Source organism: Diaporthe batatas (genome assembly GCF_019321695.1).
Source record: "Diaporthe batatas strain CRI 302-4 chromosome Unknown Contig00001, whole genome shotgun sequence".
Lineage (NCBI taxonomy): Eukaryota > Fungi > Ascomycota > Sordariomycetes > Diaporthales > Diaporthaceae > Diaporthe > Diaporthe batatas.
Genome location: NW_025408548.1, coordinates 984,621 through 1,008,639, shown reverse-complemented (window position 1 = coordinate 1,008,639; position 24,019 = coordinate 984,621). Strand labels below are relative to the sequence as shown.

The 24,019-nt window shown below is 55.0% G+C and overlaps 9 protein-coding genes across 9 annotated transcripts; 6 read left to right on the top strand and 3 right to left on the bottom strand.

The window, feature by feature from the left end:
- Positions 1 to 150: 150 nt before the first annotated feature.
- KVR01_000013 (uncharacterized protein) lies at positions 151 to 2,384 on the top strand. Its single transcript, XM_044787787.1, has 3 exons — positions 151 to 295; positions 352 to 1,118; positions 1,197 to 2,384. The coding sequence occupies exons 2-3, from the start codon at positions 732 to 734 to the stop codon at positions 2,298 to 2,300; spliced, it is 1,491 nt and encodes a 496-aa protein (XP_044649962.1). The 5' UTR covers positions 151 to 295; positions 352 to 731; the 3' UTR covers positions 2,301 to 2,384.
- Positions 2,385 to 2,406: 22 nt separating this feature from the next.
- On the bottom strand, positions 2,407 to 6,754 carry KVR01_000304 (uncharacterized protein). Its single transcript, XM_044795023.1, has 3 exons — positions 6,541 to 6,754; positions 5,502 to 6,485; positions 2,407 to 5,445 (listed from the first exon to the last, which is right to left on the bottom strand). Exons 1-3 carry the CDS (start codon positions 6,655 to 6,657, stop codon positions 5,314 to 5,316), a joined length of 1,233 nt encoding a protein of 410 aa, XP_044650253.1. The 5' UTR covers positions 6,658 to 6,754; the 3' UTR covers positions 2,407 to 5,313.
- KVR01_000938 (uncharacterized protein) lies at positions 3,256 to 5,208 on the top strand (the record flags this gene model as incomplete). Its single annotated transcript, XM_044782930.1, has 1 exon — positions 3,256 to 5,208. One exon carries the CDS (start codon positions 3,256 to 3,258, stop codon positions 5,206 to 5,208), a length of 1,953 nt encoding a protein of 650 aa, XP_044650887.1.
- Positions 6,755 to 8,001: 1,247 nt separating the features above from the next.
- KVR01_000855 (uncharacterized protein) lies at positions 8,002 to 9,513 on the top strand (the record flags this gene model as incomplete). The annotated part of the gene is made up of 2 exons (XM_044786197.1): positions 8,002 to 9,274; positions 9,368 to 9,513. 2 exons carry the CDS (start codon positions 8,002 to 8,004, stop codon positions 9,511 to 9,513), a joined length of 1,419 nt encoding a protein of 472 aa, XP_044650804.1.
- A 982-nt stretch (positions 9,514 to 10,495) lies between these two features.
- KVR01_000552 (uncharacterized protein) lies at positions 10,496 to 11,209 on the top strand (the record flags this gene model as incomplete). The annotated part of the gene is made up of 1 exon (XM_044786435.1): positions 10,496 to 11,209. The coding sequence occupies one exon, from the start codon at positions 10,496 to 10,498 to the stop codon at positions 11,207 to 11,209; it is 714 nt and encodes a 237-aa protein (XP_044650501.1).
- A 2,644-nt stretch (positions 11,210 to 13,853) lies between these two features.
- KVR01_000021 (uncharacterized protein) lies at positions 13,854 to 14,592 on the top strand (the record flags this gene model as incomplete). Its single annotated transcript, XM_044788150.1, has 2 exons — positions 13,854 to 14,063; positions 14,131 to 14,592. The coding sequence occupies 2 exons, from the start codon at positions 13,854 to 13,856 to the stop codon at positions 14,590 to 14,592; spliced, it is 672 nt and encodes a 223-aa protein (XP_044649970.1).
- A 157-nt stretch (positions 14,593 to 14,749) lies between these two features.
- On the bottom strand, positions 14,750 to 16,321 carry KVR01_000482 (uncharacterized protein; the record flags this gene model as incomplete). Its single annotated transcript, XM_044792687.1, has 2 exons — positions 14,750 to 15,151; positions 15,209 to 16,321. The coding sequence occupies 2 exons, from the start codon at positions 16,319 to 16,321 to the stop codon at positions 14,750 to 14,752; spliced, it is 1,515 nt and encodes a 504-aa protein (XP_044650431.1).
- A 1,090-nt stretch (positions 16,322 to 17,411) lies between these two features.
- On the top strand, positions 17,412 to 20,029 carry KVR01_000039 (uncharacterized protein). Its single transcript, XM_044789837.1, has 2 exons — positions 17,412 to 18,143; positions 18,214 to 20,029. The coding sequence occupies exons 1-2, from the start codon at positions 17,670 to 17,672 to the stop codon at positions 19,540 to 19,542; spliced, it is 1,803 nt and encodes a 600-aa protein (XP_044649988.1). The 5' UTR covers positions 17,412 to 17,669; the 3' UTR covers positions 19,543 to 20,029.
- A 211-nt stretch (positions 20,030 to 20,240) lies between these two features.
- On the bottom strand, positions 20,241 to 23,969 carry KVR01_000842 (uncharacterized protein; the record flags this gene model as incomplete). Its single annotated transcript, XM_044782299.1, has 1 exon — positions 20,241 to 23,969. One exon carries the CDS (start codon positions 23,967 to 23,969, stop codon positions 20,241 to 20,243), a length of 3,729 nt encoding a protein of 1,242 aa, XP_044650791.1.
- Between the last annotated feature and the right edge of the window lie 50 nt (positions 23,970 to 24,019).

The following is a 24,019-nucleotide window of genomic DNA, read 5'->3' as shown; positions in this document are numbered from 1 at the left end:
CGCCGGTTTATCAGTTGCGCCCCCAGAGGGTACGCCGAGGAGATCGGCAGCGGGCCAGGGTGCCATTGGACTCCAGCGACCCGGACGGAGTCCCGAATTCGTCTAGTGCTGATCGGGACCTTAAAAGGTATGGAGAGTTAAAGCGAGCTGGCGAGTTAACAATGACCGCCTGAAATGAGGTTACAAAGCCAAGGCGACGGGCCCGTATATCGGGTGGCGGACCCAGAAACATTACAACGTCGAAAAACAATAAATTCAGTCGTCCGCTAGAATGGCTTCAGGGCTTTCGATTGTGGTATGTGGCTTCGCACCTCTGGCCTGCCACTGTACTGTACTGATCCATCATGTCAGCCCTTCAGGTCTCGCTTTGTGTTGTTTTGCTCTTGGCCAGAGGCGGCCAGGCGGCACCGGAGCTCATCGAGTCGGAAAGGGAGCAGCTCACCGCGGCGGACATCGAAGCACTCCCAAGTGGATCCAGCCATTTATTCCAGTCCAGTTCCCTCTCACAACACCAAGGCAGCACCCGGTCCTGCAAAGTCTACCCAGGCGACGCCGACTGGCCGTCCGACGAGACATGGGCCGCGCTCAACCAGGCCGTGGACGGCAACCTCCTGAAGCCGCACCCACGGGCGTCGGTATGCTATGACGGGCCGTACTACGACGCGGCCGAGTGCAGCAAGATCTCGGCCAACTGGACCAACTCGTACATCCACCTCCAGGACCCCATCGAGATGTTCTCCCCCATCTACCAGGGCCTCACCTGCATGCCGCCCACCATCTACGACAGCAAGGGCTGCACGCCCGGTGGCTTCCCGATGTATGTCATCAACGCCACGACGCCGAAGCACGTGCAGGCGGGTGTCAACTTTGCGCGCAACACGGGCGTGCGGCTCGTGGTTAAGAACACGGGGCACGACTTCTCTGGCAAGTCTGGTGGCGCAGAGTCCCTGAGTATCTGGACTAGGCACTTCAAAGACATTCAGTATATCCCCGAGTATGAAGACGAAGCCAGCGGATACTCCGGTGCCGCTTTCAAGACCGGGACCGGTGTTCAGGCGTTTGAGATATACAAGGCTGCTAGCGAGGTGGGCAAGGTTGTGGTTGGTGGCGAGGGTCAAGTAAGTCTCCTTGGAAGGACATTAAAAAAAAAGACAAGGCCTCGAAAGTTACCAGCTGTAACTGACCAAATGTCGTAGACCGTAGGTGTAATGGGCGGCTATATCCAGGGCGGCGGACACAGTCCCCTGAGCTCCATCTACGGCACCGGAGCCGACCAGGTCCTCGCATTCGAGGTGGTGACGCCAGATGGGAACTTTGTGACTGCCGACTTCACGCAGAACACAGATTTGTTCTGGGCACTACGTGGAGGCGGCGGCAGCACATTCGGCGTCGCCACGTCCGTGACAGTCAAGGCGCACCCGGATGTACCCACCACAGCGTCGAGGTTCTCATTTGACACATCCACAGTCGGCAACGAGACATTCTGGGCTGGAGTGCGGGCCTACTTCGACTACTTCCCCAACAACGCTGACCTCGGAACATATGCGTACTTCTTGCTGCTCCCGAACAATCCTAAACAAGGAGTGTGGACATTCCAAATGACGCCCTTCTTCGCGCCAAACAAGACCCTGGAAGAGACCGAAGCCATCCTCGGCCCATGGCTCACCCAGCTGGACGCGCTCGGGATCAAGGTCGACCCGAACATCACCCACTACGACTCCTTCTACCCGGCCTGGGTGCAGTCCTTCCCCCTGGAGACGATCCAAAAGGTCAACTCCAACTACGGGTCCAGGCTGTTCCCCCGCGCCAACTTCGAGGACCCAGGCCTCCTCAACACGACCTTCGACAACATCCGCCTCTCCTCGGAGAGCAACCTCGTCATCGTCGGCTTCAACATCAAGGCGACGTCCCCAGACAGCCCGGACAACGCGGTCAACCCCGCGTGGCGCGAGAACGTGCTGTTCGCCATCCAGTCGGTGCGCTGGCCCGTCAACGCCAGCACCGAGCAGATCTGGGAGGCGCGCAAGTCGCTCACGCACGGGCACATGCAGCGCTGGCGCGACATCACGCCCGGCGCCGGCAGCTACCTCGCCGAGTCGGACCGCATGGAGCCGGGCTTCCAGCAGGCGTTCTGGGGGGACAAGTACCCCCGGCTGCTGGAGATCAAGAAGAGGTACGACCCGGGCGATGTGTTCTACGCGGCTACGGCCGTGGGCAGTGAGTCGTGGCAGGTGGTGACGGCGAATACCCTGCCGAGTGAGAATGGGCGGTTGTGTCGGGTCAATTCCACCAGCACATAACGTTCAAATGGACATGGTGATATGGCAGAATGAATATAAAATTGTCTCACAAAGATCTGTAGGGTCACCAAGGACGGCATGCCATGGATGTTTGGACATGCCCAAGGGCTGATTGATTTTTCACAGTCCGTGTGTCGAGTTTGGGAACATGGATGAGACTGGGTGAAAGATGTGAAGTTTCTTAATTTACGCCTCTAGAGCATCGTCGAACTGCCAATCAGGCCTGAAAGGAAGTTGTTCATGGCTTTGCATTCTCCCACGACCACTCACCAGTCCATATCTCCTCAGCAGCAGCAGCAGCAGCAGCAGCAGCGACTCATCAAGTAGAATTGAGTCTCTAAATGAAACCGCCAACACTCATGACAAGCATGAGCCCAAATAACAACCTTGGAACGATTCTCGCTGCCTGTCGAGTCGCGCAGAGCCATAGATGAGCATAGCCATGGCAGGGCTTTTCTGTGACTCAACAAGTTCGAGGGTTTTGGGTCTTTCACCGCTCCAAAAAAGACGGAAAGGTCCGAGTCGGTTTGTGGGAGTCAATAGCAGTCATAGGTATTTTGAGAGACGTGAGTCACAATTGCCCAGGATTGTCCCAGGCAAGTCAGGACTGAGGTTGGCCCGCTGACTAAGAATGGGCCAGAATGGGCCCTGGTGCCTGGAAGCCCCACTAGCCGCAGATCGCTCAGCGCTACTGTATGAGCTTTCAGGGTCCTAATGACTTCATCGCCACTGCACTCGACGTTTCTTTCGACCCGTTCTCCTTCCAGCATGCATGCGCCTTGAACTGTATCTGCATAAAACCCGCCTCTTCTTCACCTAAGAACCTATCTACTGCAGAATTCTCGGTTACATTCTCGACCTGAAATAGTTATAACCGACTCAAATCTCACTCCTGTCGAAGCCCACCTGGCTTCATCAGGCCTTGCTGTCCTTTCGACGGCCACTCAAGTCGACGATGCTCGACACCCTTCCAGATGACGTTCTACTCATAATAGTCGTCCATCTAGATACCGCAAGGGATATCCGTGCCCTCCTCCTGGCAAACAGACGTCTCGCATCCCTGATCAGAGCAGACAACGAGAGCGGCTGGCGTGCTTTCGTCCGCTCCCGGTTCCCATCAACGCCCATCCCCTTCGTGCCCTCACCCACCTCACCCACCTATCCGAAATGGGCTGAGATAGCGAGCTCACTGACCTGGCAATCCCGTGCCTGGGAGCGCCGCTCGCTTGCTTTCCAGGCCATGCTGCCAGAAGCCAGTCTCAACCAGGGCAGAGGTCCGCGACGCCGCCAGGCGACTCCGTATCATCCTGTCCTGGATGCCCACTTTGACTTTGCGGCAAGGGAGGAGCTAGTCGTCTGGGGCGCTGGCGAGAACTTTGTTGCGAGGAGGCGAAGGTTAGGGCGAAAAGGCGGCTGCCCGGAGCAGGTCACATGGCATCGGCTGGATGGGAAAGACCAGGGCTACTCCGCTGGTCCTGATGATATCAAGGCCGTCGCGGTTGTGGAGGATGTTGTCGATGGCTTAGGAGCTCTGGTCGGCAGAGACAATGGCCATCTTGTCCTGCTGGATCTGAGCGAGAAGGGCTTCGGCGAGAAGATGGCCGATTTCAGCCCCGAATTCACCACCATCGATGGGACCGAAGAAGTCGGCCCAACCACACGGTTCAGCCAGGCCACCATCAATTCTATCGACGTGCTTCCTCGGAAAAGGCTTGTGGCTGCTGCTACAAAGGCTGGGGTGCAACTGTACCGTCTCCCTGAAGCATCCGGGGTCAACGTCGAGCCCTCCGCCTATCTTGACCTGACGACCGATCACTTCGATGTGCCAAGCATGACCCTGGGGTACGCACGGTGGATGGGGGAAGACACGATGGCCTTTGCCTTGCAAGGCTGTCAGCACCAACTCAGATACGCCACGATCACTCCTACCGGGATCGAGACCTTGTCCCCTTACAAGAACCCTGCCCTGGAGGACCGATTTGACATCAGCTATGGTAAGGGCAGGTTGTGCACCCATTCGTTGACCCCGATCGACGCCTCATCCATCACCGGCGGGAACGCCAACCTGCTCCTGACCGCCTGGCGCGACGGCTCGGTGAGGCTGCAGGATCTACGCACACAGTCACCCTCCGACCTCGTGTACTGTGACAACATTGACCCATGGTCCGAGTTCGAGTCACTCCTGCCCTTCGGCACGGGCCACTTCGTCGCCGGCGGCGCCCACGGCGCAACCATCAAGGTCTTCGACTTCCGCTGGTCCAAGGACTACTACCACACCGCGGCGCTGCCGTGCAGCGGCGAGCGGCCTTTCCCGAAGCCCATCCAGCCGTTCCTCCAGGCCCCAGGCCTCCCCGCCAAACCGCGGCCGCAGTGCCAGGCCCGGCCAACAGGCAGCCGGTGCACATGGCACGAGCTGTCGCGGGACCAGTACTACCGCCCGAACGGCACCTTTTTCTTCTCCAAATCCCTGCCCCGAAAGGATGCCTACGCGGGCGTGTGGAGCATGGCCCGGTCGTCGCCCCTCGCACCCAACTTCTACATCGGCATCTCGGGCGGCGTGGTCGAGGCCAGCCTCTCCGCAACGCTGGGAGGTCTTGCCGGCGGCGCCACGGAAGCCGACACTGTGTTCGGCTCCACGATGGGGGGCCAGGACTCGGGCGCGGGATACTCGACCTTGCCGCTGGAGGCGAGCCTGATGGAGACGGGCGACGGTATGATGTACAGGGAGAACGACCGGACCGTGAGGATGCCGCCGATGAGGGGCAAAGGGTGGAACAAGCTCAGGAGGGACGAGTATGAGGACATACCGTTGGAACTTAGGGCGAGGCACCGGCTGGACGAGCGATACCAGATCATGAGCGACTTCGTTGGCGATGTGGACCCGCGTCGGGCAAAGGAGAGGTGGTGATAGACACCATAGGAGAGTGTCCCACACAAGGCTTGTGGGTATCTGGTGGCCGCGTAGTGGGCACCTGAGCAGAATAATAGCGCATATTACTGCCGCACCTTGGGGCTACTTGTCAGAGGTTCCCGTCAGCCTTTGGGGTTTGCAGCTCTCCCCGACCCCTCGGCAATGCCTGAGGATCCATGGATGTTGCAGGACCCTGTCGAGGGGAAGCCTTCCACTGGGGTCAACGACAAGCAGCTTTGAGGCATGTCAGCAGCCAGTCCTTTTCTCGAGCGGATATCGAGCTCACCGACCTTCTCTATGAGATCCCTAGCCTCAGCACTCACGAACGACGGAATATGCACGTCGCCGCTCGCGATCCTCCGGGTCGTCATCACAAAGGTATCCTCGAACGGCGCCTCGCCCACGAGGAACTCATACGTGAGCACGCCGAGGGACCAGAGGTCCACCCTCTCGTCGTAGGACCCGTCGGCGCCGGGGGGACCCGGCGCCGCCACCATCTCGGGCGGCAGGTAGTCGAGCGTGCCGCAGTACGTCGTGCGCCTCTTGCCGGGCGCGTGCACGCTCCACCCGAAATCCGAGATCTTGATCTCGCCGTGCAGGCCGACCAGTATGTTCTCGGGCTTGATGTCGCGGTGGATGACGTTCTTGCGGTGCAGGTGGCGCAGCGCCCCGGCCATCTGCGCGACGTACCGCGCCGCCCGGCCCTCGCCGAACCTGCCCCCGGCCGCCCTGCGCAGGTGCCCGTACAGCTCGCCCTGGCCGGCGTACTCGAGGATCAGGAACACGCGCCGCGGGTCGTGGAAGTGCCCGTACAGCCGCAGGATGTTGGGGTGCGCCAGGTTCGCCTGGATCTCGACCTCGCGCCGCACCTGGACCTCGACGCGCGCCTGCTGCAGCTCGCTCTTGTGCAGCACCTTGAGCGCGCAGATGAACCCGTGCGCCCGCTCGCGCGCCAGGTACACGCGCCCGAACTTGCCCTTGCCCAGGGGCTTGCCTATCTCGAACATGCCGAGGTGGAAGGCCTTGGGGGGTGAGGGCTGCTTGGTGAGCTTCGCCAGTGCCGGTGCTGGTGCCGGTGTTGGCTTTGCTTCGGGGGTCTCATCGGGGGTGACCGTCACGGTAGGGGCTGCTTTGGGATCCTGCGAGGGCTTTGTTTCCGCTGTTTGGGGGACAGACGAGGTCGACGTGCTGTTGTTTATCTTGGCTTGGAGGGCGACTTTGACGAGTTTCGGGCGGAAGAAGGTATAGGAGAGAGACTTTCCCATCGGCCTGGTCTGTTACGGGGATTAGTAACGGCTGCGTGATACTCGAGAATCATTTGGGACTCGCCTTCAGATTCTCCTTGTCTTGCCCTTGGGAAGTCGAATTCTCCTTATCCTGGCCTTGCTTACGGTGGCCATCAATAGACAAGTCTTGCAGTCGGGTCTGGAGATCGTGAGTCGACATCTTTGCGAGCTGTCACTAGTACAATGAACAAAAATAAAAGCGGCTCAGTTAGAAACAAATTGGAATGGCAGACAAGTTCAAATAGGCGTGATGCGAGTTCCTCGGGGTTGGAGAAGCCAAGGCAGCATGCGGCGTTGGTCCCCAGCCGCAGTCTGGTCGCCCGCGGGCGATGCGGCACAGACACACACAGTTGCTGGGCAACCTTCAGCCAGCCAACCGTAGGGTTGTTCTCACTCATGACACATGTCGGGGTTGAATATTGCCTAATTCTTAGCACACGACAATGTTCGCAGTCATTTGAAGATCTCCTTGGCAGTGAATTACATATTATCGGTGATGGCGCAGGCAAGTAGGATTTGGTCAAAAAGCGTTTTCAACGCGTTTAATGGCAGAAGTACCAATTATGACGTTCACCCGCAACCATATACGGTGGGCAATACTCTCCCAGCAGAGCAATTCGGGCCAATATGAGGAACCGTGGCGGAGCTTGACGTACATAATCTGATGGGCAGCGCCTGCCTGCAGAGAATTGCGCCCTAGACCAGTTGCAATAGCAGTCCCGATCATTTTCATACACTGGAAAAGTGCTGGAAAAGTCATGATGAAAGCAATTGCGTTGGCTAAAAGCTCCTAACTATGCTTCTTCGACACAGTCAAACACGTTTCCATTTCCGCGTCGAGGTATTGTGCGGAACCATGGCCGCGAATAGGTCCACCTGGGCAGGGGCGGCTTCCCTACTTAAGTAGAAATAAGGGAGATGTGCCTCGAAACATTTACCCTAGTTTCGCACCATATGCCTCCTTGATTACCGAATAAATGGGCATGCATCGTTCATTGCAACCAACAAGCTCACGTTAAACGTATCAGTATTTATATGCTTCGTACACAGAATTCAGGAACCTCTTCCGTGAACTACTCTCAGTGCTTGCCACTCGATACTTGCGTAGATATCCACGTATCTAACACCAAAATGGGAGGCATTATATCGGGCAGACCATTGGGCTTTTCATCTAGGGATAAGAGTATCACATGCTGCTCCCTTGCTCAATTAAACAAGCTTCCAAGTGGGTAACTGCCGCTCCCGCCAAGCGATGGCTTGAGCAATTGTCTTATTTTGAACGTGGCTTAATTCCTGTCCAGTATGAACCTGCCCCTCAGCCCCTGAGAGCGCAATGTCCCATCCACTCACGCCTGGCCCTTTACTGAATGTAGGTGATTCTTCACTTCCTGGGCAACTTGCCAAGTCAAACTTCACGATCAATCGAGCATTCGAACATTGGAGGTCGTTGACAGTCCATCTCCTTGATCGGCTCTCGAGGCTCCCCCCCCAACAGGTTTTCACTATGTTCTCATCACAGAAAAGGCTGAACAAAGTTCACATCCTAATCGTACTGGCAATCCTCTCGGTGCTCGCCACGGTGCTCGTGCTGTTAGACTTCAGCGATACCAGCGTGCTTATTGACTCCCTCAAGCACTACGAGCAAGTACAGGCCGCCAGTCAGAAGGAGAACCATGCTTCAGGTAGCCCCCGCCCACCGCATCAGGGCCAAAATACCTGGTACGGGAATATTTGGCAGAAATTGCAGAAGAAACAGTATTGCAAGTGGGAGTTCTCGCATTACGAGGCGAGCGAATACGAGGAGCAATGGTTTTCGATCATCCACGAGGCCCAGCACGACATTTGCTCCGTAGTCGCGCGACCCGAGCACGCCGAGAAGAGCACCAACATTGTCCGGCGAATCGAGAGCCTCCTACGCCTCGACCCCAACATCACATGGACCGATTTCGACACGATGCCCCACACCGAGCCGGTCCCGGAGGACCGTCTCTTCTCGCGCATGCACTACCACCGGAAATGCTACGACGACAAGCTGGCAGCCTTCCGCCCGTCCGCGGGCCGCGGCGTGCAGCTCATCGAGCCGTTGTGGGGGATGCTGCGCGACCCCTTTGACCCGTGGTGCGGCGCAAAGCGGCTGACGATGCCGGGCTGGGACAGCCGCCACGAGAACCAGAGCAAAGAGGCCATCATGCCGATGGGCTTCGCGCCCTATGCATACGACGCGGCGGCCACCTCGGCCATCGGGCTCGACGACCACAGGAGGGCGCACCTGTGGAGGACACACGGCGTGCCGCCGTGGCACTCGCACCTGACCCCCAGCCAGGACCCCCGCGGCGGCGGCATGACGGTGTTTGAGAAGCCGCGCAACGTCTTTGTGGACCTCGGCTCCTCGTACTTTGAGGGCTGGGCCGGGCCCGGCGGCACCGCCGCGAGCGGGCGGTGGTTCTACGACACGTACCACGCCCGCGGGCGGCCGTTCGACACCTACGTCGCCGTCGAGGTCGAGAAGCTCGACCCGACGCTCGTCCAGTCCCAGCTGCCCCCCGATCTCGTCGGCATCTACAACCTGATCAACATCCCGCTGACCATGGACAAGGGCGACAAGCTCAACGCCGTGGATCTCTTCAAGCGCATATCCAAGCCGGGTGACTTTTTCGTCCTCAAGCTTGACATTGACTCGGCCCCGATCGAGGTACCGATCATCAAGAACCTGCTGGCTGACAACCCTGAGAACGGCGGTGCTAGTGCTAATATTGATGAGTTGATGGTTGAGCACCGTAAGCTGTTCCAACTTCTTCCTGTTGCCAGCTTGATTTCCATAACATGGTCACACGAGTCACTAACGTATTTGTGTTTATCCATCTTTATAGACGTTGTTTATCCGCCCATGACTGGCCCCGAGCCTTGGCGCCCATGGGGGGATCTCGACCCTGCTGTTTCTGGTGACTTGGCTTACTCCTATACCTTCTTCCGCGATTTACGCAAGAAGGGTATTCGATCACATAGTTGGCCTTAGGCTTTCCTACATGCCATGAAAAGAAATATCTCTCTGTCGACTCAAAGGTGGGGTTTTAAATGGGAAGCGTGGATATTGTGGTTAAAAAGGCCAGTCACCCCGGCTAATTGAACAAATGCCACGAGTTGCCAACTTTTGCAATGCCGCGGCTTCATGTCTCAAGTCAACCTGTTTTCAACCGATCGAACCACGAATGCCTGCCGGGTATAATGATGGTTACAACAACATACTAGACTACTGTCTTGAGCGTTTGCCGCTGTAGGAAGGGGACATGTGTGTCTTCTGACCTACGCGGAATAGAAGCGGAACCAGATAATTGACTACCAGCAAGAATATCTATTTCAGTGACTGTTGGATCAGTTTTGAGGCGGACTAAGCTCATCCCTGCTTAGCCAAGTTACTAGGAGGATGCGGGATGGATGGGGTTGATTGGTGTGGCTGCCCATGTGGCTGCTGGCCAGAGAAGTGCTGGGCTGATTTCGTGCCTGCAATGAACACCGATTCTAAACGGTGCTCACACACGTCTGGTAAGATATGTTTACCTAGGTATCAGCTGAAAAGTGACACATGATTCCCTTGCAGATGTGCCTGAGCAGCTCCTGACAAGACCGCCTTTCAGGACCTGAAATGGATTGTTGTGGGGGCCGGCGGCCGCTTGTCCCCCCGTAAGCAATTCTGAACATACTTAAGTACACATGAAACCTGAAGCTGGGGGTAACTCTTCCACATCAGTCAGCGACCGCCTATTCGATTCCTTCCAGCAACTTTGTATTTGGGCGTCTATTTGTCCTTGAAACTCGTCAACGGCACAATATAAAACTGGACTCTGCCTTTTCTCTTGTTAATCCCCTCGAGCCCGGTCGACTCCTTCTTTGCAGTTTTCCGTGCGCGGATTAGTTATTGAATCAAACCGGACAGATTCGCATTATATTTCAACTCACATACCGTTCACACTTCTTATAATATCTCACCAAGTGGAAAGATGCCCTCGACATTCAACCCCTCCGGCTCGTATATGAACTGCTTCTTCGTGACAGTGACATACCTCCTGGGTCTTGACAGCGTCAATGATCTGCCACAGCCTGTCAGGGATAAGATGAACAGAAGTAGAGGAATCGCTGCTCCAGATGGAATTGACACCGAGATGGAAGACTGTCTGAAGCAAACTGGCCGTCCCTACCTACTGAAAAGCTGGGTCGATCTTACTGGCCCGAACCCTGACAACCGCCAGGGCTCAGAGGTTCTCGGTGGCCGCCACGGGGGAGGTGACGGGAATATTGTCTGGAGGGAAGAGCAATTTCTCTTTGGGGAGTGGAACGTCAACCAGATCGGAATTGGGTACACAACCGCGGAGAATAAAGCCCACTTCCTTGTCGTCAAGGACACCAACCCTCCATCATACGTGTGTTTCCAGGAAGACACCGGCGGGACGGAGAGATGGAAGGAAGTGAGAGGCCAGGAGCAAGAGATCAATGGAAACTGGCACGATGTGATCAATAAGAATCGGTCGAAGGTCCTGTGCGCCTTTGCTTTCAAGGATGTTCCGGGGCCCAGAGGACACACGCAAGGGCCCAAGGGTCACACGCCAGGGCCTAGAGGACACATACCAGAGCCCAAAGGAGACCCGTCAGGGCCTAAGAGGGCCCCAAAGTCGCGGTCCAGGCGGTTCTGGTCGAAACTTTGCTGCTTTTTCTAAGGGTATTACTTATTTTGAAGACACGATTAGAAATCCATCCTGTTGTACGATCTGGAATGGACTAGGGCATGGGAACGTTTTGTATTCTGAGACTTCATGGGTTGGAATATATTCGGCGCGCAGATCTGGCTGGTCAGTATCGCATTATTCATTGAAGCAGATACATTTGGGTGAGAGTCCGAGCGGCTGGTATCACTTAATAGTTGACAAGCACCAAATACTCTGGAAACACTCTGCCCTCTTTCTGAGCCTGCATGTGGCGAAGCCGACTAAGTGCGCACAGCTTGCAGCTTCGTGCCCACCACATGCACTTGCTTCAACTATCCACTATTACTAGTTCATCTAACAGATCAAGAAGCGGACAATGCTCAGGCTCCGCATAGTACACCGCACCAAGGTCCTGCATAATCTTGCACCGCTCCTCCATAGTGATTGCCATATAAATTCTTCCCGAACCCCCATACCGTACGTTAGTGGGTACTAGAGATAGTCACTATAATGTTCATTTACCTATTTAACTATCATTCCTCTAAGACCGACTTTAAATACACTCAATGTAAATAGTAGCCTTATAGTATAGGTAATCATTTAGCCTTTTAGTGATTTCTTTATAGCTAAATAAACTTATAAAAGAGAGGGTCGTTAAGGGATGAAGTAGTCGTTAAGAAGTCTTTATACCTTCCCCTATATAAGGAGTGGAGGAATACTTCTTCCCCTTCCCCTTCCTTCCTTCCTTCCTTCAACTTCAACTAAGTCCTCCACCTTCCTTCAAGTCAATCACCTAGGCAGTCAGAATCAACCACATCTAGAAATTCAAAAATAGGGCCATCAAAAATAGGCCAACAAAAGCCAAGAACTTAAAAAAGACCCAATAGGAAGAGAAAGGGAGGGAATCTCTCTCAGCCAGCCAACATACCTAAATAGAAAACCAACTATAGGGGAATAAAGAGAGAGTTACTCAAAAGGAAAGAGCCTCCCTAATAAGTCTATATCCACTCCTATAACTACTTTTTCTCTATAACTATTTTTAACCTTTAAAATACCCTTAAAATTTAGAAAGAATTATTTTAACTTAATAATATATACTATTATAATTATTAAATTAAAATAAATATTATAGTAATAACCTTAAAGGAAAAGAAGTAATATAGTAATTAAGAGGTTACTAGAAAGATATAGGTATTTATGGTGACTATCTCTAGTACCCAGCAACGCACGGTATGGCCATCTCGCTAGCATCAATAACAGTTGTGCTCAAAGCCCAAACACCACGCTCGGCTGGCCATCCAAAGTAGACTACTGGCGTTTCCAGGTCCCATTCTTCCTCTGGGTTCTCGAGCTGCCACATCCACTCTTCATCTTGGCTAGCCCACCATTTTGCGCCAAGCTGACGCATTCGCTTGCAGTGCGCCTCCTCGTCTGCGGCGGTCGAGTTCAGCGGCCGTTCGATTTCTTGAAATCGATCCAAGCCGAGGAAGCTCATTTCGACTGTGAGGCAGGAGTCCAAAACGTAATAGCCACCTTTTGAAGGCCATCCACGGACTGATGCGCCGGGCCCATCGCCAAAGCTCACCCGCCATTGCTTCCTTTTACCCGTCAAGTAGGATTCATCTGCGTCCTGGCCAAAGGTTTCTGAGGAGTTGCCTGACGAGTTGCACATGGACTCCCACGTACTAGTAGCAGTGGCTGTGTCTTGCCCAAGCCAGTGATAGCCGCTTGATTCCAGATGCATATACAAAGCATGAGCGGCGATGAGAACGAGGTAAACAAAGAGTACAGGAGCGCAGATCCAAATAATGAGCCTATTCCCAGCCATTGTGACGATGATGACGGTCACGACGTTGGTGAGGAGTGTCTCGGTGCTGCCTGGAATGGCAAGAAACGCCTCGGCCAATTTTCGGAAGCTTGGTTTTGTGACAGCCAACCACAGAATCAATTAGGAAGTAGCGTTGTCTTTTTCTTACTGGCTGTGGGCTATTTTAGTCTTAGTACCAATTCGATTAGTGCCACCAGGAATACTACCTAGGTACGGCACGTTCAGGCAAAGCGCGTCATCAGCCCTGATCAGATACCCGTGCCAGCACGCCCAATAACTAGTAGATTTCAGGAGCCGCATTTGTTCATATTGTGAAGGGTACAAATATCTACTGTATTCATCATGCTGGCGTTCTCAATCCTCCGCTGGATCAGCATTCTTGCATGTCAAGCTCGGTTGCAGACCATGCTGGGATCTTTGGAAATTGTGTGTAGTTGGATGCTGACACCATGAAAAATTCGGTCTAACCGTTATTCGTATTTAAAGTGTTAGGTAATCGTCGTTCACTTAAACAGAAGGGGAAAGCATTAGGCCGACGGAACCAACAGGCACAGGACAGGATCTTGGATGACCCAAATGGTTGGGCCCGGATTCAATAGAATCACAAAGAATACTAGTATCGACACAAGAAAGACCTCCCAAGTGAGCCGCATGATTAGAAACCCACCCACACACTTGGAGCTTGGCCAGAGTTCTTTCAAGTATAAGTATGATATCTCTACCCATTTTCATTTCGTCTTCGGATACAGCTTTGTACACTAGATTTGCCACCTGCCCATCCATAAACATTCCTGGAAACTATCTCACCTGATAGGAAAGCGCTCCAAAATGTCAGACCTCAAGCCCATTATCGTCTGGAGCTTGGGCTACAGCCCCAACCCCTGGAAGGTGGTCCTCACCTTCGAGGAACTTGGCCTTCCGTATGAGATGAAGCAAATCGGCATGGCAGAGCTCAAGCAGGAGCCGTACATATCCCTGAACCCAAACGGCCGAGTGCCAACAATTGAGGACCCCAATACGGGGATAACGTTGTGGGAGGTATGTTATGCTCATATTGTGTAAAATTTAAGGACCCGTGGCTGACATAGGATTGTGGAACATCAAGTCCGGCGCCATCGTCGAATACCTCATCGACACGTATGATACCAAAATGACCCTCTCTTACGCTCGGTCCAATATGGCGCACTTCCACCAGACGCGTACCTGGACGTACTTCCAATGCAGCGGCCAGGGGCCGTATTTTGGCCAGAAAGCCTGGTTCCGCCGCAGCCACCCGGAGAGAATACAATCGGCCCTTGACCGTTACGATAATGAGATCAAGCGTGTCACTGGAGTCTTGGACCTTCACCTGGGCAGAGAGGGCTCGCAATACCTGGTGGGCGACAAATGTACATATGCAGACCTCGTCTTCCTCCCCTACATCAAGTTCCTGAATGTCTTGATCGCTCCGGAGATAAACACCAAGACTTACAAGGAGTACGAGAAATGGGTGGAAAGGCTTTGCGATAGGCCGGCTGTCAAGAAAGTCTTTGCTTTGATGGACCAGGCACTTGCGAGCGCCAGCTGATTGGGAGACTTCTGTCTAAGAGATCGCTCTTTACTTCCCAGCAGTATTTTATTCTCCCTGAACGCTCAATGGGATTGTGCCTCTTTAGACTCTGGGTCTCATGCGTTTTTGATATATGTACAACTAGGAATTAGAAACGAAACCACTTTCTACGTCTTCATTTTGTCCCCAGCGCATTTTGAATATCACAGTAAGCATCCCACGTCTCGATCCTCTCTTTCAACCACCCACTCGTTGTCTTGAGCGCCGTTTTTCTCTGTGGCATCTCCGGCGCATAGCCCTTCCCCATGATGGCCCTGTCATCCATCTTGCAGAGATCCTCTGCGAAGCTCCATTGGACGCAGTTATCCCAAGCCATGCAAGCTGCTTCACAGGCCTCAACAGATTCCCATGCACCCGCCCATGTGTCGGTATTCTCCAGACCTTCTGGCGTTGGCGAGTCGGCGGTGTTGGCCGATGTGACCCGATATTTGCTCGACATGTTGTCCCACCACTCAGCCCTTTTCTCGAGCTCAGGGGCGATCATATGCGCGAAGAAATCTCCATGTCGGAACGGAGTCTACAATCTCTTCGTCAGAGTTACTCAATTTTCTTATCGTCACCGAGAGAAACTCACTGTGTAGTCCCATGTCTTTTCCAGTTCGTAATACCTCGCCACATCCCGCGCGTGGACTTTATGCCACGAGTAAAGCGGCAGACACCAGCTCCATTTTTCAAATGCAAAGGTCCAGTGCACGAGCGGGTTAAAGCCGTACCGGAACACCTCGTCCCCGCCATTCTCGCCAAGCTTGATGCCGTACTTGTTGAGCGCATGGCCCAGCACCTGGTCGCCGCAGCAGTGGTCCGCGGTGTACCTCTCGTACTCCTCAGCCATGGCCTTGTTCCTCCCGAAGCTCGCCTCCCACGCGCCCCGGCTGAGCGCGAAGCCCGCGCCGCCCTGCGCGAACACCACGTCCGACTTGGCGGCGTAGCTGCCGAGCCAGTGGGGCTCGCGGTGGTCAAAGCCCGAGAGGTAGTGCAGCACGCTGGAGAGGAACAGGTACGTGTCGTCCTCCGTGTAGATGTACCACTTCGCGTCCGGCCAGTTCTCCCCGGCGTGCTGGACGAGCGGCACGAACTTGTACTTGTCGATGATCCAGCCGCCTTGCGGGCCCCAGTCGTCGCCGTCCACGCCGGCGGCCTCGAGGTAGACATTGTGCGCGGCGTAGGACACCTGCGACCGGTAGACGTCGAATTCTGGGGAGTTGAGCATCTCGGCGCTGGTGTTAGCCAGGACGTCGATCACCGTGAAGGCGCCGATGGTGTCGGAGCTGTCTGAGTAGATCACTGTGTTTTTCAGTGGGATGCGCTCTGGTGCTAGGGTGGTGAGGAGGTGGGCTAGGAGGCGCTTCCACATTGAGGTGCCGCCGGTTTTGACGATGAGCAAGACATCCTCGGGCGAGAGCGTCTCATTTTTGGTGTGGGTGGGAGTGGCTGATGGGCGAGAGTCGGAGTGAGATTGAGCTGATGGTGTTGTTGCTGGCAATGGTTGTGATTTGACTTGCGGCGATTCAAACTCCAATTGCCAGTGTGGCTGTTGTGTAGACTCTGTAGCCACCTGCACCACTGGCGGCGGACTTTGTATTGCGTGGTGGAAATTGTCGGGATCAAGCAGGATGAAGAAGAACCACAACGACGCAGTAATGATGATGGCCGGCACCAAGCGGTTCTCTTTGTAGAGTGCCCCCATTTTGATGCCACGAGTGTAAAGGGCGTGAGGGATAGACGCCCGTTAGATACCTAGGAATTGATGCGAATAGTGGCTCGTCTCCTTCCTGCGCCTTGCAGAGCAGAGATGTTGTGTCGTAAATATAATTGAAAGAGGCCCAACTGCATGTATTAGTTGCTGAAGCCCTTGTTGAAGATGAGGGTAAGAGGCTAGGTAATTATCTCTCTCTAGTCTCAATGACTAGTATGTCTGTATATATTTGAGGACTCTACTGAACCAAATCGTCTTATAGTCAAGGCAAAATACTGGTGCATTCACTCGCACCCGTGTACATGTGCAGTGGTGACTACTAAGTGCCTATGTATCCTTCACAACCATCCACGATCCTAAATTAGGCACACGAGGCGCTAGGACACAATCTCTTCACATCAGCCAGTTAACTGCAATGACTCCCGGAGTCGGCCTGACCGCTCCTTCAGCTCGTGTATGCAGTCACACGGTCCGGCGAGGAGTACCCGAAGTCTGGTGTGGCTACTCAGCCTCTTTTTTTCCGTGCAACGAATCATTGGGGGTAGTCAGCAGAGGCATTGGGGTAAAGAACGGCCTGATTTGACAGAGGCGGGGTTGTTGCAGGCAGCGGCCCTGCAGGATGGTACTGTGGCGTCAAAATTCACTGTCCTCCTATGGCACAGTTCTGGGCATTCTAGGCACGTGCTAGGCAACTTGGGCTGCGAATTTGCAAAAAGATCAGAGACACACACACCCATTTCTGAGTAATCATACCACCCAAGCTAATTGGAGCCTCAAAGGTAACATTTCTTCGTGATCGTGAAGGAGGGAGGTAGGTAGTGAGCAGCCTCCGAAAATAGGTGTGCGAATCCCCACTCTCTTGCAAACTCAACCCGTATTCTCCAGTTCTGCTAGTTTTGCCTGGCCTGCCTGCGTCGGATACTAGTGTACCGGTAGACGGGCCGAGTCTCAGTCGGCTACAGGTATTATTTCACGTCAACATGCATATAGATGCACAGCCTACTTGGCCATCATACGATGATGATGCCTGCTAGGTACATTGTGGGATTGAAAATGTGGTCATGGGTACGGGACCCGAAGAGTCACCGCAGAGAAGCATTAACACTTTGTGGCTGACTTGCCTGCTTGGCAATGCGTACCCGATCCTTAGACTGTGTAAAAAGAAAATGCACCTATTCAGGGTCATCGTATATATACCTTGGGGTTGAGAAGGGAGGGCATCGTGGTTTTTATTTTCACACAGCTCGTCAACCCTGTCACGTCATTCGTTCTTGGGCGCTTCAAAGCTCGTCTTTCTGCTCGGATTCCTGTCCAACTGTCTTTCGTTGCAAGTCATACAATGTTGCTGGAAAAGGATTCCGGGGCTCATGTCACCAGCACAGCATATCCGCGTCACGTTCCCGTCTGGCGGCAATGTCTCAATATTATCTGCTGCTTTCTTTCCGCGCCAATTTACTTCTTGATGACTATGTCGACTCACTACCCCGTCACACTTGATATACTCTTGACTATAATACTAGCAGAGCTGAACCGTTTCTACAATCAACGGAGACGAGAAAAGCTTCAAGAATTGAACGGTCAGGATGAGAGTCCTGTACGAGAGAAAGAAGACTGGCTGAAGTGGGAGTTGAACGTCGAAAAGGCAGCCCCGCGACTGGACTGCATGGCCGCCGTTGTTGGCTGGAGGGAAGATCCAGATCTGTTTTCACGCGCGCTGGAGAGCTACAAAGGCACGGAGGGATGTACGTTCCTCTTGGTGGGTGTCGATGGTGACGAAGCAGAGGATCAGGACATGGTTGACGTGTTCAATCAGGTAAGAGCCCAAGGGTTGAGCAAACAGACACGCACACCTGGGCACATAGCACCATGCTAACCTAGCCCAGGTTTACCCTGAACGTTCAGCCGTTATCCATATCTCAGAACCACTAGGCGAGCTTGCAGAGCGCACAAGGGCCAAGCTCGTCGCCATGCGCTTGCAAGACGGCCAGCCGGTTGATGACGCCGAAATCGACAAGCAGGCGATGCAGCACTGCATCGCCCTCGCCCGCACCATCCTCGACCACCACAACCTCACCATCGGGGGCGACTACCACACCGGTATCCGGCAGGTCTGCCTCCGTCAGCGGCACATGCACAAAAAGGGCATCATGTTCACGACCTTTGTCTTCTCCCTCGTCATCGCAGATATTCTCGGCATCGAGTTCCTCTGGTCCTCCGACAGCGACACCATCGTTTTCGAGGATTCCATCTCGCGCACCGTCGACTCCATCGCCGCGGACCCGCGGATCGGCGGCGCCTCGTCCGGGCTCGTTGTGCACAACTCTGCCGAGACGGCCGTTACCAAACTAGCAGCCACCATCTACTGGGGCGAGCTGTATCTGACGCGCTCGTCGACCGCCGTGACGGCCACCAGCGACTGCCAGAGCGGGCCGAGCTCCGTCTTCCGCCTCGCGGCGCTGCCCGACATACTGGTGCCGTGGTACCTGCAGACGGTCCTGGGGAAGCGGATGATCATCAACGAGGACAGGCACCTGACCACGAACCTGCTGCTGAGGGGCTGGGGCGTGGTGTACGCGAGCGATGTGCTCGCCGCCACGGACACGCCGACGACGATGAGCAAGTGGCTCAAGCAGCAGCTGCGGTGGGCGAGGGCGACGCACATCGAGAGCCTGCTCATGCCGCGCGTGTACCTGAGGACGCACCCGTTGCTGTTCTTTGGCATGGCTAAGCGGGAGTTTGGGCCGGTCCTCGGTGCCGTTGCCGTGGCGTACTACCTACTGACGTCTCGAAAACTTGTGTCGGTGTCCTTTGCTGATGTCGGGATAAGGATGCTGTTAGGCGTCTTGTACAACGTCCTGCGGAATCCCGACCGCCTAGGGAGAGGAATTGGTGCTTCCGGAAAATGGGTTGTCCCGGGTTTCTTCTTCTACTACATCCCGCTTCCAGCAGTCCATGTCTGGAGCATGCTGACTTTGACGGCTGACGGATGGGGGACGAGCATGCGAGCAGATGGAGATACTATACCGGCAACAGTGAGCGGAGAAAAGCCGCAATTTGATTTGGGGTTCTTTGTTGTGTGGATTGGTGTGCTGGCTGCAGCTTCGGCGAAGTGGGCTGCGTGCTATCATGATCTCGACCTGTTGAACACAGGACTTTTGATGATTATTAGCATCAGCATTGCCAGTTTTGGAGCATGGAGACTTACAATTTGAGGAGCAAATGTGGCCGTGCGTTAGATGTCGGCGAGGAGTCGGCTGATGATAGACTATATAGATTCGTTAGGCCCATAGCCTTTTTGTTAAAACTCAAGACAGCATCGATCTTTCTTAGTATTGGATAAGTGGTTATGAGCGTGAGAAGCGCCGAGATATCGGTCTGTGAGTGTGTATATGCTTCTAGTACTCGAATGTGGGGCCATCCTACTTCTAAGTTAAGATGCGGGCTGGATGAAGAAATTAGCGGTGTCAATGATGTATGGACATTGCTTTTCGATGGGTGGAGATTGCAGCTCGATAGGTTCTTTATCGCATGCAACATTATATCAAATGCCAATTATGAGCCATTCCATTCGTCTCTACGTCAGCACTCATAAGAGACAAATGCAGCTACTCGCAAAATCACATCCGAGAGAGTTTACAAGATTTCTCAGAAAGAAAGGCAAAATTTGTTATGGTGCGGGAAAAAAACAGCTAGGCATTGACAGGGGAATGTAAAGACTTCAAACAACTTTAGATTAAACTTTATCAACGGAATTATTTGATCCAAAGTATTTCCTGTTCCTCCATTAATCTAGCACACCAGGGAGTGCTCAAGAATCTTGGGAGGACAGTGCACAATACACCTTTCAAACCCTACAATTTACTCCATCGCTATCCCATATAAACTTCTATGTGCCTGTCGACGCTCGAAGCTAATCACGCAGTCTAGGGCGGAGAGGCGATGGATGCGGCTTCGTGCCATCGTGTAAGTAACCGCCTGTACCTGGTGGTGCCGGCTCCAATGTTCGTGTCGAGGACGGCGTCCCAGGAGCCGTCTTTGTCCCCTGCTCAGTGGCTTGAGGAGGGATGGATGGCGTCGGCCGCCCGGCTGGGACTTCAGGCTCTGGGATACCAGTGATGCGGTTACCACCGTGCTGATACGGGAACGGCGGGAACTCGAGTCTTGAAGTGAAATCAGGTGGGGGCCCCATCGCAAGAACGCTGTCCAGGCTTTCAATATCTGACGGATCAGTGGCGTTGGCCTTGAGGTCGTTCAGGACGTCCATAATAACCCATGGGACAGCCTGCCAGAAGTTGAACGCAGCTCCCACTACATCAAGGGCTCCTTGCGCAGGAGACACAGGCGGCGCACCGCTGCCGATACGCTTGTACAGTGTGACACCCCTGGCTGCGAAGGCCGCACGAGGAGCGGCTCCGGAGGCGCCCTCGGCAGCCGAGGATGCAGCCTCTGTGATGACTCTCATGGCAGCGACGACAGGATCGGTCCCAGAGGCCTTGGCCGCCTCGATGGCCTCGGCCATGGACGCGGCAGTGGCATCTGCAGCAGCAGCGGGAACACCAGCGGGGCCGAGAGACCACGCGAGACCTGGGCCGGAAGCTCCGTTGACTGCGGCCTTGGCCGCCTCAGACGCAGCCACGCACGCGGAGGAGGCGGAACTTGAGATGACCCCGAGTGCAGCATTGAAGGCCGGCCTTCCGATCCAGCCCTTGGGTGCGGCCGCGATGGCGAGTTTGATAGCCTCGACCGTTGACTCGATGGCTTCAGAGGGGACGCCTGCCTTGAGAAGCGCATTGGCCAACTCCTCTGGGGAGGTTCCAGGAGTTGAAGCGAGCTGCGCGGCTGCTTGTGCGGTCCACGAGTTGATGGCAGAAGGAGTGTTGAAGGCAGCTCCAGCAGCAGCGTTGACCACAGGCTCGACCTTGGCTGCCCCTGAGCCGCTCGCCGCCGCCTGGTCGGCCGCCCACTTCTCCGCCTTTTCCATATCGGCCTTGAAGTTGTCGATGATCTCAGCCGCCTGCTCCCCGGTCTTTCCACCTCGGCAAAGGTCGTCATACCAGTCGTCCACGGAATCGGCCGCCTCGCTGACGATGTCGCTTGGCGGACGGGGAGCCCAAGGCTTGTTCGGATTAGGGTTGAAGTTCCAGTGCGGACTCATTTCCATTCGATAATTCTTGAGGGTTTCCATCACGGCTTCCGAGGGGCTTCTGCCATTTGAGAGCTTTCTTATCTTGTTGAGCGCGCGGAGCACCTTGGCAACCCATTTGATGAGGTTTACACCGGGGATTCCGGAGCCCGAGCCAATGCCGAGGGCCTTTGCAAAGCGGTCTCTTTTCCTCCCCTTCGAAGGTTCGACGTTATCGATCACGTCTTGCAGGTCTTGATCCAAGTCCTCTGGAGAGACCGGGGGGTCACTAGAAAGTGGCGGGTCAGTAGGCACCGGGGACTTCGAGTTTGTTGTAGTCGATCCTGTTGACTCGGCTGTGGTCGATTTCGTTGACTCCGTTGTGGTTGATTCAGTTGATTCGGCTGTGGTCGATTTAGTTGACTCCGTTGTGGTTGATTCAGTTGACTCCGCTGTACTCGTGATATCAGAGCTTGAGCTTGTTGAAGATTTGGTGCTCGTGGTGTCGGGAGGCTTGGTACTCGAATCATCGTGGTGGTGCTTTGTACTCGTGCCGTCTTGCTTCTTGGTCTCTGTGGCCCTAGGGGGCCCAGGTGGCCCAGGTGGCACAGGAGGGGGAGGGGGGACAGGAGGCACAGGTAGCCCAGGGGGCCCAGGTGGCCCAGGTGGCCCAGGTGGCCCAGGGGGTGTAGGGGGCGTAGGTGGAGGAGGAGGGGGAGGAGGGGGAGGAGGGGGAGGAGGGGGAGGAGGGGGAGGTAGCCCAGGTAGCAAAGGTGGCCCAGGGGGCGTAGGTGGCCCAGGGGGTGTAGGGGGCGTAGGTGGCCTAGGTGGCCCAGGTGGTCTAGGGGGCATAGGAGGAGGGGGAGGGGGAGGAGGTAGCCCAGGTAGCCAAGGTGGCCCAGGAGCCACAGGCGGCCCAGGGGGTGTAGGTGGCCCAGGTGGTCCAGGGGGTATAGGAGGCATAGGAGGAGGGGGAGGAGGGGGAGGAGGAGCCACAGGAGGCATAGGTGGCCCAGGGGGCCCAGGTGCTCCAGGTGGTCCAGGGGGCACAGAAGGAGGAGGAGGTAGCCCAGGTAGCCAAGGTGGCCCAGGAGGCACAGGGGGCACAGGTGGCCCAGGAGGCATAGGTGGAGCAGGTGGCCTAGGCGGTCTAGGGGGCACAGGAGGAGGAGGAGGTAGCCCAGGTAGCCAAGGTGGCCCAGGAGGTCCAGGTGGTCTAGGTGGCCCAGGTGGCCCAGGTGGCCCAGGGGGTGTAGGTGGTCCAGGTGGCCCTGGTGGCACGGGGGGCACAAGGGGCAAAGGTGGCATAGGTAGCCTGGGTGGCCCAGGGGGCTCAGGCGGTTTAGTACTCGTATCGTCATGGTGATGCTTGGTACTTGTGCGATCATGCTCTTTGGTCTCTGTGGCCCCGGGAGGTTTGATGGTCGGTGGAGGTTTGGTTCCCGTGGGAATAGGGGCGATAATGAAGCTCGAGCGTGTTGAGGAGCTGCTGGTGGATGTTTTCGAAGGCATAGTGGAACTTGAGCTCAACGGACTGCTTGTCTTCTGCCCAACAGTGGACGACAACTCCGAGGAACTACCGCTTGTTAAGACAGGCGTTCTAGTAGTTGAGCTTGTCGTGGCTGTCCCATTAGTTTTGGAGGCCGTTAAGCTTGGCTTGAACAATGTGGGGGTGCTTGTGACAGAAGCTGATGAGTTGGTATGGCTGAGAGATGTGGAATTGGGCCATCTGACGGTGCTAGACCAGGCGGCATGAGTGGACGAGGTGATCGTGGCAGATGAGTTCGTGGTATGAGACTCTTTTGACCGGGATGTAGTGAACGTCGAATTCGTGTATCCGCTAGAAGGATTCGGAGTGGACGTGGAATTCAGAGACAAAGATGGGCTTCTTTGTGATGTCGACGTGCAGGGTGGAAGTATTGGACTAGTACTGTGGTTCCTGGTCTGACTTTGGCTGTTGACGCTGCATGAGCTTTCTGGGCCGACACTGGTGCCAGACGACGAGGCCGTAGGTCGGGTCTCGGATGTGGTGGAGTTAGGCATATGATACAGGCTGCTCCTACTTGCAGTGGTGGCGGCAGTGCTGTGACCCGTTGTTGCGTTATGTGCAGTGGTTGTCTCTCCGATGGACGGCATCGCGGAAGTCGTCTGGTTCCCATAATGATTTGAGGGAGAAGGACGTTGAGTCGGAAGTGGCGGGTTGTCAGGATCATCCTCTTTGCACCCAAAACTCATTTTGCGATTGAATAAAGTCCAACGGCAGCATGGGAAGACGTGTCCCGTCATGTGACATTCAAGTACGACGTTGACACGGGTTTTTGGGTCTGGCGCAGCTCCTGGATATGCAGTGTGGTTGCCGGCGCCGGCGTGACACTCGGGACGGATGTGTGTACTCGAATTGAGGCCACAGCCTGCATTGATCTGTTCGGGAGTCAGGCCATCTTGACTAGTGAGTGCCGGAAGTGCGCTGACAAGCGCTGACCCGGCGAGGGCGACGAGAAGTGTCTTGGGCAACATAGATAGGTGATGATGGTAGTTCGAGTTGAAGTGGGTGTATTCGGATTGAA